Genomic DNA, 14,295 nt, shown 5'->3' with positions numbered 1-14,295 from the left:
AGGTATCTTGTTACAAATACAAAATACCTTAAAGACCAATGTTTCCGTAACTACAACAACATTCTCAACAACATTCTCTTTACTTGCTATGACAGTGATATGTTTTTTTTTTCATCAACCTTAGTTTCATGCACTGACTTGACTGTAAGTCGCTCTGGACAAGAGCGTCAGCTAAATGACCAAAAATGTAAATGTAAAAATGCCCACTAGCAAAGCACATTGCTTGGTATTATTCTAATGAGCTCTCAAACTATTCATATTTTTATAAAATGTGGCTTTTTTGGGGTGCAGAGCTAATTAGAATAATACCCAGCAGTGTGCTTTACAAGTGTCCAATCAATTGAATTTACCACAGGTGGACTCCAATCAAGTTGTAGAAACATCTCAAGGATGATCAATGGAAACAGGATGTACCTGAGCTCAATTTCGAGTCTCATAGCAAAAGGGTCTGAATACTTAAAGATTTGCAAAAATGTCTAAAGAACTGTTTTCGCTTTGTCATTATGCGGTATTGTGTGTAGATTGCTGAAGCATTGTTTTTATTGAATCCATTTTAGAATAAGGCTCTATTGTAACAAAATGTGGAAATAGTCAAGGGGTCTGAATACTTACCGAATGCACTGTACCTATATCAAATACATGTTAAAGAAATACTGCCCATCGTTGGTACTAGCTGCCTGCACTGTATATCTGCAACAGGTTCCTAACCACTGTGCTTCCAGTAATGCACTGTAAATTCTAGAAATACAGCATGTTGCTGTAGTCAGGTGTTACAGTAATATGCAGTAAATTTGTATTTTACTAAAGGTTCTGTAAATCTACAGGCTTCTGTGCTGCCAGTATTTTACTGTATGAATTATAGGAAATGTTTTACAGTGTAGATGATGCTGAAGCCAATCAGTGATGTCTGTAGAATCTGTTCCCTGCTCAGCTGAGTAACCTCACACACCCTGTTAGCAGCAACACAATAAACACACACACCAACATTGTAGTGGATACATGGACGACATGGCGCTTTAGATGACAACAGAGCACATACACTGTACACTACAGATCAATGATATGCAACACGAGTTGCTGTGTGTTCAGTTGTCTGCAGAGACTGAGCTGTTTTTGAAAAAGCAAGGATGCACCTCTAAAAGAGACAAAGGCAGTCTACCATGATTACAACTGAGCTGGATCCAGACTAACAGCCCAAATATACAGTAACAGTACTTCCCCAATACCCCACATTCCTTACTTTCATTATCACTGCTGTCTTCGGTAAGGTTGGGTTGGTTTGGTGGCAGTTGAGTCTAGCCTCCAATCCACATCCAATCAAGTCTGGTTAAGACCATTTACAATGTCCATCATGAAATACATAGTCCACAGCACAGCAAACAGAAAATACTCAAAGAAAGATCAGCATTTACAGGCAGGCACTTGTAGTCCGCAACAGAGTTTCTCACCATCAGGACATTGACAACACTAATAATAAGCACATAATCAGCATTGTAACACCCAAAGTAACGTGACAATAAGTAGAAGCTTTGCAAATGGCATTACTAATACTGTTTCTCAAGCTACTGCCCTGCGACCCATCTAGCTTATCATTCAGGAATACACCCCTACCAACACATAACCCTTTTATTCCACCCTAATAATAGTTCCCATCCTATACCAGGGGTTCATCAGTAAAAATGAATGCAAGCTGTTTTAATGAGTCCCAGACGTAAAAAAAAAAAAATACATAGGCTACATATACTATTGAATGAAACATTGTTTTCCATCACTTGGGACAAATGCTAATGCAAAACAGTGCTATTATATTTTCATTAATTCCTTTTGTTTTGCAACTATTAAACAGTGTATAATTGTCCTTTTCCTGTGGGTATGTTGGGCATGCATTCTCCATGGGTCATGGGTATTTTCCCTTTTTTAATGGCCTACAGGTTTGATTTACCCATGGTCATAGGTTAATTGAACCCTTCAGTTAGATATAAATCTGTGAGCCCATTGGTCTTGAAATTAGCATTACAGTCATGGTCATGTGTTGGTTTCCCTATAGACTGTGGGTGCATCTCCCCTAGCCTTGGGCGGTATACCGGGGGATTTAGAAATTCTGATGGCCACTGCTTATAACTATAAGTTAACTTACTAAGATAAATTATTTCCAGCTCAGGGCTCCAGCTATGCATTTGGTTTGCTAACTTGCTAGCTAAGTGGCTAGTTTGCAAAATTAAGCTTCTGGGTTACAGCAGAGACAATCAATCTCCTCCTGGATCAAGATCCCTGCTGCCTAAATTTGTTTTGTGAGTAAAAAAATAAGAATTGTTTATTTATTTATATATTTTTTTACTTCTGAAAATAAATAGCGCCCCTTGTGTGCAATGCCGGTAATAACGTATACCCCGGTATGGTACAGGAACGATATGAAGGTATGAAAATCTGGATACCGCCCAAACCTAATCTCCCCCATATTTACTGACTGCAGGTTAAATATTTCCCCCCTAGAAATGACTAAACCAATCACATAACAACATATCTCTCTGGTCTCCCCCCCATGTCCCCCCTGTCCCTCAGTCAGTCAGTGGTCCCTCCTTCAGCACGCCCCATGGTGCTGACCGTGGTGTAACTAAACCTGGACATGGACACCCCAATAGCCATGGCGTCCTCCTCTCCATCCCGCAGCCCTTGGTGTCGGCAGGGCGGGCGGCAGCAGCAGGCGAAGGTGGCGAGCAGCGCCTTGCGGAAGCGAGTGTTCATGAAGCAGTAGATAATAGGGTTAACACAGGCCGAGGTGTAGGACAGAAGGTGGATGAAGGAGATGGGGGCACCAGAGAGGGCACGGTGTGCAGAGGCTGGGTGGAAAGCCTTCCAGGTGTTGGCGCAGTAGAGGGGCATCCAGCACAGGAAGAACAGAGCCACGATCACCACCAGCATCCGGATCACACGCTTCTTGGCCAGGAGCTTGGCCTCTGAGGTGTTGCTGCGGGCACGCTCCACTTTGGAAGAGCTCCCCATAGATGATGTCAGAGCGGACATCTCCATGGAGTGTGGACGCTTGGAGACCTGGACGTAGCAACCATCGCCGTCGTCCCTGCCGCAAGACACAGTGGCGGTCAGGCCATTCTTTAGACCTGTGTAAGGGGCGAGCAAAGAAGAGGTCAAGTTGAGGTCCAAAACTGTGGGGAGGGGTCAGACCAATTACGTTCCGTAACTAATCATTTCAGAAGTTCACAAAAGTTTATGATCCATTCAACATTTCATACATCTGAATTGATGATGCACACACACATACACACACACACACAAACACAAACTCACATCCCCTGCTTATCTGTACTTTTCACCTGTACAAGGTTTCTTCTCTTCCGTGTCTGATAATTATTTCTGTGAATCACACCTCTTAAAAACAGTCGCTCACCTTAATGGGCACGGCGGTGAATCACCAAAAAACCTGAGTCATCTTACATCTGAGTGCTAACGTGCCTTCACATTATCTCTTTCTCTATATCACTACCCACCTGTTTCTCTCCATCCCCCCCTGTCCCTCACTCTCTCATATTGGACAGACAGATGGTGAAGGCGAGGCCTACTGCCATCAGCCAGTTCCATCCTCTAATGGAGCATCAGCAGCAAATACACTCTACATATTTGATAATAATAATAATAATAATAATAATAATAATAATAATAATATGCCGTTTAGCAGACGCTTTTATCCAAAGCGACTTACAGTCATGCGTGCATACATTTTTGTGTATGGGTGGTCCCGGGGATCGAACCCACTACCTTGGCGTTACAAGCGCCGTGCTCTACCAGCTGAGCTACAGAGGACCACTACAACCAGTACAACATTAGTCTATGCTCTATGATCATCCTAGCTATTCACTTAGGGTCCGATTCCGACCCGAGTTAAGCACGCTTAAATGGAACATAATTCCCTTTTTATGCACCTTTCCCTCTATGCGTATTCTGACGTTGAACTGAAGCACGAGAATAGCATGCTATTCACCCACTATTCGTTTTGGGTGGAGATCAAAGAAATTAAGGTGTGGCGGAGGTGCGTCTATAGATACGCCATATTCTGGCCTTGACTTAATTCTCCAATAAATCCACCACCTTTGCCAGCGATGGTAAAAGATGAATAAGGTCAAGAAACCTGTCGGTTCCAAGTGGAACAACATCTACTTTATTTTTTACGATTGAAATAACAACATTCTCCATGCACTGTAATTTACAAATTGATACGAGCTATTGATAAGAGCTAGGTCAATTAGTAAGCCGTTTGGATAAGGGGATTGTAAATGTAAAGGACAATTGTTTTATCTATTTTATCTTATGATCGCTGGAGACAAATGTGAAACCAGTTACCTAGCAGCAAACTGAAGCATATCAACATCTCACCTTTTCCACAGTGAAGTTTATGAAATGCTGGCCTTATAACTTGTGAAATGTGGAGACCCAAGCTATAGGCTTCTGTAGCCATGCACAAATGACAGTATAGTGCCAACCTACCGAGATGATTTATGATTTCTATAATATTTGTATTATATTCCCGGACTTTTCACTGTATTTCTTAAATTTTGTATTATGTTAAATATTAGCCACTATCGGTAGCCACCTTCATTTATACCAACATACATTAATAACTGTCACTTTAGTGTTAGTTTCCTTACATTTTGCATCATTCCATTCCATTGTTAGTTTACCTTTCTTTCCTCTGTCACATTTGTGTGGTTGTTCCTGAGGATTGCTAACAATAGTTGATCATATTAGGCTAACGGATTACAAGTTGTGCAATCACTTGGAACATGTAACCTATTTGAATCATTTTGGAATGTAGACCATACGTAGCAGTTTAAACCTGGAGCCTGGCGCACAGTTCATGAAGACTGAACAGTTGTCATCACAGTTCCATGGTTAATGAGGATTATTAAGGTAGATTTATAGGACTACTGGTCAACCACTATTGTACACTTTTCTCACTTTCCAATATTTTATGGATTGAACAATTGAATATGGTTACTTTCAGGATGTATTTTTTATTCATCAATATATTTTGTGTGTAAAGGCTCTCCAAACCAGTTTTTTTATTATTATTCATAAATACTTTCCTAACCCTAAATAATATACAAGATCAAAATATTTTTAAATCTACCAATTGGTACTGAAAAGGAGATGAATATGCGTGTATTTAGATGGTTTTCTTTCATTGATCCTAATCTGAACCCGTTCTCTCGATATATATTCTAGTGAGTCTGTCTAGAAAATTCTAACGTAAAAATTCTAATTAAAAGGTACACCATATTTAAAGGAATGGCTTTAGATACAGTAAATGTACTGAAAACCCTGTTGAAAGAAAACTCCACGAGAAAATATGTTGGCCAGAAAGTGGGAGAGTTTTCAGCAGTTGAATTCAATTAATTCAGTGCGTGCCATGGAGCCATTCCTGCAAAGCCAGTTACGCACCTGCATACGGTAAATCTGAATACCAACTTCTGAGAAGTGCTTAAATCAAAACACGTAAAAAAGGATTTGATTGTCTAAGTCTGAATCAGGCCCTTTCATACGGACTAAAGAGTATGTTGCTCTAACCTGCAACACCTACCATGATTGTACTGCTAATGAAATGTTGATACTGTGTGACCATAATTAGGATTATCATGCTGATAAACCAGAGAGAGAGAGAGCGAGAGAGCGAGCGCTCAAATCCAAGATAATCTGGATCCTAATTAAAACATCTGGGAAGCACTAATGGGCAGAAACTAGAAGATACGCACATTTTTTCATTACTAAAATTCAAACATTTGTTGTTCATGCCAATTCCGCATTCTAATGTCTTCTCACTAACCCAGCTGCTAAAATAAGTGAATAAATGTGTGAATAATTAAATAACAGTAATGAAGGACTCACCGGGGGATGATGACTTCTGACCCAGCTCAAACTGGATTCCCCGGTACAGCTCTCTGGAGATAAGTCCATAAGCCACGATCATCACCACCCCCGGAACAACAAAGAGCGTAAGCAGCAACATCATGTTCCTGGGACACACACAGGAACTGGGGTTAACAAGTCAGTTGTGCCTTACCCCTCTAATGATTAGGTTAGGACATTTGGAGGATAAACTGATCATACATCTGTGCCTGAGGCCAGCTTCCACAAGGGGTACTGATAGATGTATAAAAGAAGAGGGCTCGCTCACGGGAGACTTCCAGAAAGAGATTAGGCAGAGGAAGTCCATTAGACATTGGGTAAGGAGAAAACAGAGTGAGGTATCTTCCGTTCTCAAATATATTTTCTGTGGTTCAACCGGTGGAGACATGACATAATGGTTACTACCAATGTTCCCTCTAAGCTGTGCGAGTGTGCGGGCGTGCAGCTCCCCTGGGACTGCCATGCAGAAAAAATAACAGCCCGTGCAGAGAAGCACGAGATTGAACTTCACTCAACTTTCTAGTTTTCCTCTTTAGTTAACACTATCAATGTTTCCCTCTACTGTGGGAATAGCCAATATTAGCCACTTTCAATGCAACATACCGAAACAACACGAACTATGCAAGACTTAGTATGCAAAACTAACTATGCAAGATATTTTCTTGTAGGTAGAATGCACCAGAGTAGAATTCTATTGCATTGACAGGCACAACTCAGCCCGTACTCTACAGACCTGTGCGGCATAACCAATCAGAGATGCAGTATCCCTATATGCAAATAGACCATTGCCATATATGGATCTGTGCCATTCACTTTGAACTGGACTGTGTTTAAAGCATGAGTGGTCGCGAGTAGATGCACTTGAAATCAAAGTGAGAGCTGCATATAGCCATGTGTGCACATTTGTTCATATTCTTTGCTAGTAAGTGAGTTATTAGCCCAGTTATAGCTAATTTCTAGTCAGCAATGGAGGAGTGGTTGCTTCCTACAACAACACAAAACGTGTGCATTTCTAGCCATCTTTGAAAAGTGAGTCAGGTAAAGAGCATTTTTTTTGTCATAAAGGGGCAGGGTTGTATTTTGAGACAGGCTTGAACAAGCTAAGTAGCCAATAGGCAGAGGGTAGCATAATTTGTCTGATTCTCTGTAATAATGGTATGGGAATAACAATGAGCTTTATTTTGTAAAGGGGTTTCTTGCATTAAACAACACATTTTCAGTCACCTCCTTGTCTGAAGGACATGTGGCTAAACAGGTTAATGTCAACACCTGCATATTTGTTCCAAAAATTGCATGGAATGTAGGCCTACATTGAACACCACACATTGGCTGCTACTGTAGGCTGAATGATAGAACAGCTATTTCCATGTAACAGCTATTTCCATTTTCGCCATTGCTTTTTATGGTAGGCCTACATTATGATCAAATAGCCACAGTAGCCTACTTAGCCACTGTTATAACTGTAACTTAAAGCGGGTACAGCCTCAGTGTTCACAATAAACATGTGTCAGAAGTTGCACAGACTTTTCACAACATTCAAGTTTGCGCTCAGTAGACCTGAAATTTGCTCAGTGCCAAAAAAGATTTGAGGGAACATTGGTTACTACCCTACCACTATAGAAGACATAGCTACATTCCACAACAATGTTGTTTCTTATACTATCCATTCCAACCAATTGTCATCATGAAGGACAAAATATGTGGAAAGAGGGAGTCTAAATACATTTGTAAACTTAATGTCTTGATTGTGAATATTATACTCTATCTCCGGAGGACATGTGGGACTTAGAATAAAATAACTCACAGGTTACAACGGATATAGTACTTTGTCTTGTATTAGTTCTCCGTCACAAGAACAGCCAAGAACCACATCGACATTAAAGCTCCTTCTCCTTGACTCTGGGAATAATTAAGTGCTTCACAATAAAAGCCTTAAAACGGGTACAATCAATACTAGTGACTAAATACAATTTTAGAATACAAGTAATAGTGCCAAAACCAAGGCTACATATTCCTAGAAACATTGATCTGGTGAATTAGGAATGGGAATTGTTGGAATTAAACTACCGCTTTGGGGAAAGCCTTAATAGCTCATTGAAATAAATATGGGTTTTCCTTTGTAGAGTTACCACGGTGTCGTGGGTGATTTGGACAGAGTCAGGCGCAGGAGGGTGAATCACAGTATAAATGGTTTATTCGGCAGATACAGCGCTACGCAGCAATGCGTAAAAACACTACAGTGCGGTATAACGGCGCACTGGAGAAAAACAAAACACATTGGTGAATATCCCGGCGATACAATACATAAAGCTCCACCGAGCTATCGTCACCTCCACAAGAAACAATCACACACAAAGACAGGGGGGCAGAGGGAATACTTATACAGGTATTGATGAGGGGATATGAACCAGGTGTGTGTAAAAACAAGACAAAACAAATGAATGATGAGATGAGGAGTGGCAGTGGCTAGAAGGCCGGTGACGACGAACGCCGAAGCCTGCCTGAACAAGGAAAGGAGGCAGCTTCGGAGGAAGTCGTGACACACGGCCATTATAACAATATTCTTCAATCATAAGAGAGCCTGTAGCAGTTTAGAATCATTTGATTTGCATGCATTTTCCATTGGAATAATTTTTCTTATTTTTGGTTCCTAGTGTTCTAGCCTTTGTAACTCAGAATTAAAGCCTGAGTGGAAGAGAAGGTAAAGAGTACATTTTGTGCATTTGATTCATCTTAATAGTGATTTAAAATGGATGTCTGACAACAGAGAGGTTGGAGAGGAACCCAAGAGAGCCCTGTGAATGACAGCACTGGATGTGAACACACAATGGAAGACAGAACACACTTAACAAGTTAACATTGTATTTCTATTACAGCATATTGGATGACTGTCATTCATATTCCATTAACCAAGTTCAATATAACATCGATGATACTCAACTTTTCCCTATACCCATCATGAGGTTACTAGAACCTAGCCTATGAATGAAAGTTTACAGCGTAAGTGCACACAGGTCGAGAGAAAGATTTGAGGGGACAGACAGTGACACATCGACATACAGTGACACATTCAATACCGCCTTGCACACTCTTGCTTGAATCTAGCTGATCTAGGGTGTAATCATTAGTCCAACAGTTGCAAACGAGAGTTTCTATTGGACACATTCAGGAATGTTTATCCCCGTTTCGTTCCGTTTAAGAAACGTTTTTCAACAGAATCAGCGGAATGAATACACCCCTGATCACACGCAAATAGTTCACTTTCATAGCCACACAAACAGCTCGTTGTATTCCTTATCGCATCTACGTGCTCTCCTCCTCTCACCTTTTCCCTTCGGTTGTGGACTCCAATACACAACACATCAGCTGTCTGTGACCAGGCGAAAAAACTTTTCCAAAATCAAACCTTCATATCATAACCGCTACAGACAGCCTACATTGTTGTCACCATATTGGCTAAAGTAACGTCATAGACAACATAGATAATAGAACTAACGCATTAGTAAACCCGCTACAATCACGCAGTACAGTGTCCAGTCAGTAAGCAGTTTAGCAGTTACACCGGCAGGCAATAAATTAGTCAAACCAAAAGCTTACCTTGACTTGGAAGAGTTCCAGTGTTGGATAGTCATAGCCAGCTAGCTAACATAGTATCCCTCTGTTTGAGTAGGACAACATGTCAGTTCATGCTACAAGAGCTCTGATAGGTTGGAGGGTGTCCTCCGGAAGTTGTCATAATTACTGTGTAAGTCTATGGAAGGGGGTGAGAACCATAAGCCTCCAAGGTTTTGTATTGTAGTCAATGTACCCAGAGGAGGACGGAAGCTAGCTGTCCTGCAGAGTGCTGCTGAGGCAACCTTCATTGCAAAACTTTTTAATGTTTCACTATTTTTATTTTTTATGAACTTCACTGCGGATGGTCCTCCCCTTCCTCCTCTGAGGAGCCTCCACTGGACTATAGCTGTTGTTTTCTGTAGACTGGAAAGCCTCAAGTGTATTTTTCTCACAGGGCTCCACTCCACCAATAAGGGGTCATGGCAGTAGGCTACAAATATGAAATAATAATGAGAGAGCAGCAGTACACCTTCTACACAGGCTGTGTCTAATTCCTCCCCCAGAGGAGCCCTACAGTCATCCACAATGCACCCGGTGACCTGGGATGCACTGCTACTACAATGACAGATTAATGACTTCTCTGGTGGGAAATGGTCAGCTGGAGAACAAGTTTAATTTTTTTGCTGTTGCGACCATTTTAGTGATGTGTTTATATTCTACTTTGTATACAAACACAATATTGCCGTATTATCAATACAATTTATACGTGTAGGCAGATGTTCCTTTTTTTTGTCATTACAGTTCCATCCAAACCCGATAAAATTAAGTATTAGGAAAACAGTAGTAAGCAAAAAGTAAGATGAGTATGAGTATGCACCCATCCATCCAGCCACACACACACACCCAGTCACCCACACCAACACTCCCCACCCTACACACACACACTCACCAGGTCTGCTCCACCTCCCTGTGGGGCCAGATATGGCGACACATGCGTGCGATGGTGATGTTGTCCTTCAGGGGGACATGGACCAAGTGGCTGAACACCGGGTAGGGACTCATGATCATGAAGGACAGCAGCCAGGTGGCGGTGATCACCCGGTAGGCATGGGAACGGGTCTGCCACGCCCGTGACTTTAGCGGGTTGCAGATGGCGCTGTAGCGCTCAATTGCTATGGCAACCAGGCTGAAGGTGGAGATGCTCACGGATACACCTGTTGGAAAATAAGGAAAAAAGAAACTAGCTAACAAACACTTTTAAGAGTTTTGATTATTTACAAAGTTCTCTCTTAAGTGAAGATACGAAAGACTTAGATAAGTTTAAGTCTTGAAAGGTTCAAACTTTTCAAACCATCAGGGATCAGATTAAATGTGACGAACTACAATTTATGAATCAGAGATCAGTATGCGCTGTGGACTTCTAAGTGAATATGTGTTTTTAAGGATGTGTGGATGTGTTAGTAAAACATGAATGGGAGACGTTGGCTAGATAGAGATGGCCTGAGGGAGATGGCTATCTGGTGTTTGAGGAAATCACATTGGCCTGAAGCTCCTGATCTGATCCTGCCCCTCAGCCCCCAGACTGGAGAAGGGAAATTAATCCATATCCTCCTGCTAGCTGGAACATAAACATGACATGAGATTGTGATTGTGATTATTTGTGTGTGTGTGTGTGTGTGTGTGTGTGTGTGTGTGTGTGTGTGTGTGTGTGTGTTTGTGCGTGTGTGTGCGTGTGTGGACGTGTTTTAAAAAAAAATAACATTTTGTTAGTCCCCACAAGGTCAAATGCTATTTCTAGGGGGTTTAGGGTTAAGGTTAGGAGCTGGGGTTAGGGTTAGGATTAGGTTTAAGGTTAGATTTCCGGGTTAAGGTTAGGTTTAGGGTTAGGGTAAGGGTACAGGTTAGGGAAAATAGGATTTTGAATGGGACTGAATTGTGTGTCCCCACAAGGTTAGATGTACAAGACTGTGTGTGTGTGTGTGTGTGTGTGTGTGTGTGTGTGTGTGTGTGTGTGTGTGTGTGTGTGTGCATGCCTGTGTGTGTGTGTGTGCGTGCATGCCTGTGAGCCTGCATACTTGTGTGTGTGCATCCATGTGTGATATACTATGTTTGTCTGTGTGAAGGTCTGTGTGGTGTCCTGTGTGCAGTTCTTTGTGGGGTCCTGTGTGCAGGTCTGTGTGGGGTCCTGTGTGCAGGTTTGTGTGGGGTCCTGTGTGCAGGTCTGTGTGGGGTCCTGTGTGCAGGTCTGTGTAGGGTCCTGTATGCAGGTCTGTGTAGGGTCCTGTGCTGTGCTATTCTGTGGGGACCCTAGGGAGCAGCTGAAGAGCATGGTCAGCAGAAGACAACAACGATCAGCCAACAGCAGATTCCCAGAGCCTACCCTTTACCCACTTTCTCTCTCAATGTATCCTAATGATGCTTCTCTTTCTAATAATTCCTTCCATGCCGCTGGGTGCAAATGGTCTCTTCTAACACCTCTGTTATACTCTACCCTTTACCTTCTCAATCTTCTATTGTTCGCTGAGCATAGGCATTCATTCTAATGTGCAGGGAAGCTTGAAAATCATTAATGAGACCCAAAATTCCCTGAAGACCAGAGACCCATGCATACAGTACTGTTGCTACATTCCTTTTTCATGCTAACCGGGGTATAGTTCACGGTCATATGGTTGGAGAAGGCTCTGGTTGATGAGCAGAGTAGGCCTAGGTTTTGGATTTATACTTAGAGCATAACAGAGAGTTTGAGCAAGACGCTGAATGAGTGGGACAGAAATCCATCCCATCTCTATCACTCTTGTTTATTCTCGCTATACCTCCATCACTCACTCTCTCCATCTAACTCAATATTTTCTCCAGCCTCGATATTTCCCACACCCTCCCTCAACATTTCCCGTCCCCCTTTCTTACCCATGAGGTAGGCCACTATCTTGCACATGGCGGGTCCGAAGATGAAGTCCTCCAGGAGGTTGGGGATGAGGGTGAAGGGCATGCAGAAGATGGCCATCATCAGGTCGCTGACCGCCAGGGACAGCAGGAAGGAGTTGGTTACCGTCCTCATGCGCTTGTTGACCGTCAAGACCACAATGATGAGCAGGTTTCCCAACACACTGAGGAGGAAGATGACCGAGTAGAGTAGGATACGCAGCGAGTCCACCTCTGGAGGGAGGAGGAGAGAGAGGAGAGAGGAGGAGAAGAAAGAGAGAGATAGAGGGGTGGGGTATAAAAGAAAGAGGGGGGAGCATGAGAGAGAGGGGGGTGACAAACAGAGGTGGAGATAAAATAACATGTTAGATTCAAAGCCTGATGGAAGCAATAAAATCCCACCAGTCACAATCCAACACAGTATGCGTGTTGTGTTCCTCAGCCACAGATGATTAGATAGATGGTTATTATGTCATGTCAACATAACACTACTCTTCCCCCTGCCAAGCCTGGAGGAGGTCAGGTAAATTCTTTATAGAAGCCCATCGAACGGCCCAGCCAGACAGAGAAAGTGAGTCAGGGCAGGAGCCCTGGTCCAGTTTAACAGATCAATCAGCACTGTTGAACATACAGCTCAATTCAATCACCCTGTTTCTATTGATTTTTACATCTACCTGGCCTCTGGGTGTACCATAGTAATAGTGTGTGTGTGTGTGTGTGTGTGTGTGTGTGTGTGTGTGTGTGTGTGTGTGTGTGTGTGTGTGTGTGTGTGAGGAAGGAAGGAAGGAAAGAAAGTAAATGAAAAAGAGATCATTCCAGTCCTAATTGACTACCTTAAAAGGTTCTATTGGATACTTCTTCTGGTCTGGAAAGCAATTTATTATTTTTCTCCATGAGACACCATTCACTTATAGACCATGGCCTAATGCACAAAATTAATTATACAATTACATTTCCAACTGGGTCGATTGGTGATGAGAAAGTAATTGTGAAGAGAAGAATGTCTTGCTTTATGATTAATTAAAGGGATAAGGAATGTTAATTGGAAAAAAGTGCTGATAGTGTACAATAAAACATTATTTGAATGTCACATAGAGTATGTTATCATGTAAGGCACTGACCCAAACTCAATGTGGGCAAGATCAGATCTAGGTCAGCACAACTCAAATATTCATGGGACTATAACATACTTATCTATGCATAGTTTACGCAACCTCCTCTTTCTAACAAATGTCCTACCTACTGTACCAATGCTTTCTCTACCTCTCTGTTCCACTCAGACATCCTACCCACTGGGCACACACTGGTTGAATCAACGTTGTTTCCACATCATTTTAATGAAATTAAGTTGAACCAACGTGGAATAGACGTTGAATTGACGTCTGTGCCCAGTGGGTATCTCCCTCTCCTTCACTGACTCTGGCTAAGAGTCCACATTCTCTCCTCTTAGTATTTGGGTGGTCAGGTTATAGGAGAACCAGCATGAACCTTGTATAAAACACCTCCAGAGAGAGAGAGAAAGAGAGAAAGAGAGAGAGAGAGAGAGAGAGAGAGAGAGAGAAAGAAAGAGAGAGAGAGAGAGAGAGAGAGAGAGAGAGAGAGAGAGAGAGAGAGAGAGAGAGAGAGCGAGAGAGAGACGGAGACGGAGACGGAGACAGAGGAGAGACAGAGAGAGAGACAGAGAGAGAGAGACAGAGACAGAGACAGAGACAGAGACAGAGAGAGAGAGAGAGAGAGAGAGAGAGAGAGAGAGAGAGAGAGAGAGAGAGAAGAGAAGAGAAAGAGGACAGAGAGAGAGAGAGACAGAGAGAGAGAGAGAGACAGAGAGAGAGAGAGAGAGAGAGAGACAGAGAGAGAGAAGAGAAATAGGACAGACAGAGAGAGAGAGAGACAGAGAGA

General features: G+C 42.4%; 1 protein-coding gene across 1 annotated transcript; it reads right to left on the bottom strand.

Moving 5' to 3' along the window:
- Positions 1-2,562: 2,562 nt before the first annotated feature.
- On the bottom strand, positions 2,563-13,833 carry cckbrb (cholecystokinin B receptor b; the record flags this gene model as incomplete). Its single annotated transcript, XM_084161515.1, has 5 exons — positions 2,563-3,119; positions 5,899-6,026; positions 10,424-10,688; positions 12,382-12,630; positions 13,815-13,833. The coding sequence occupies 5 exons, from the start codon at positions 13,831-13,833 to the stop codon at positions 2,563-2,565; spliced, it is 1,218 nt and encodes a 405-aa protein (XP_084017641.1).
- Positions 13,834-14,295: the final 462 nt, after the last annotated feature.

This window comes from Coregonus lavaretus (genome assembly GCF_964263955.1).
Source record: "Coregonus lavaretus genome assembly, chromosome: 5".
NCBI classification, from domain to species: domain Eukaryota; kingdom Metazoa; phylum Chordata; class Actinopteri; order Salmoniformes; family Salmonidae; genus Coregonus; species Coregonus lavaretus.
The sequence above is the reverse complement of the archived record's forward strand: the minus strand, read 5'-3'. Positions and strand labels throughout refer to the sequence as shown.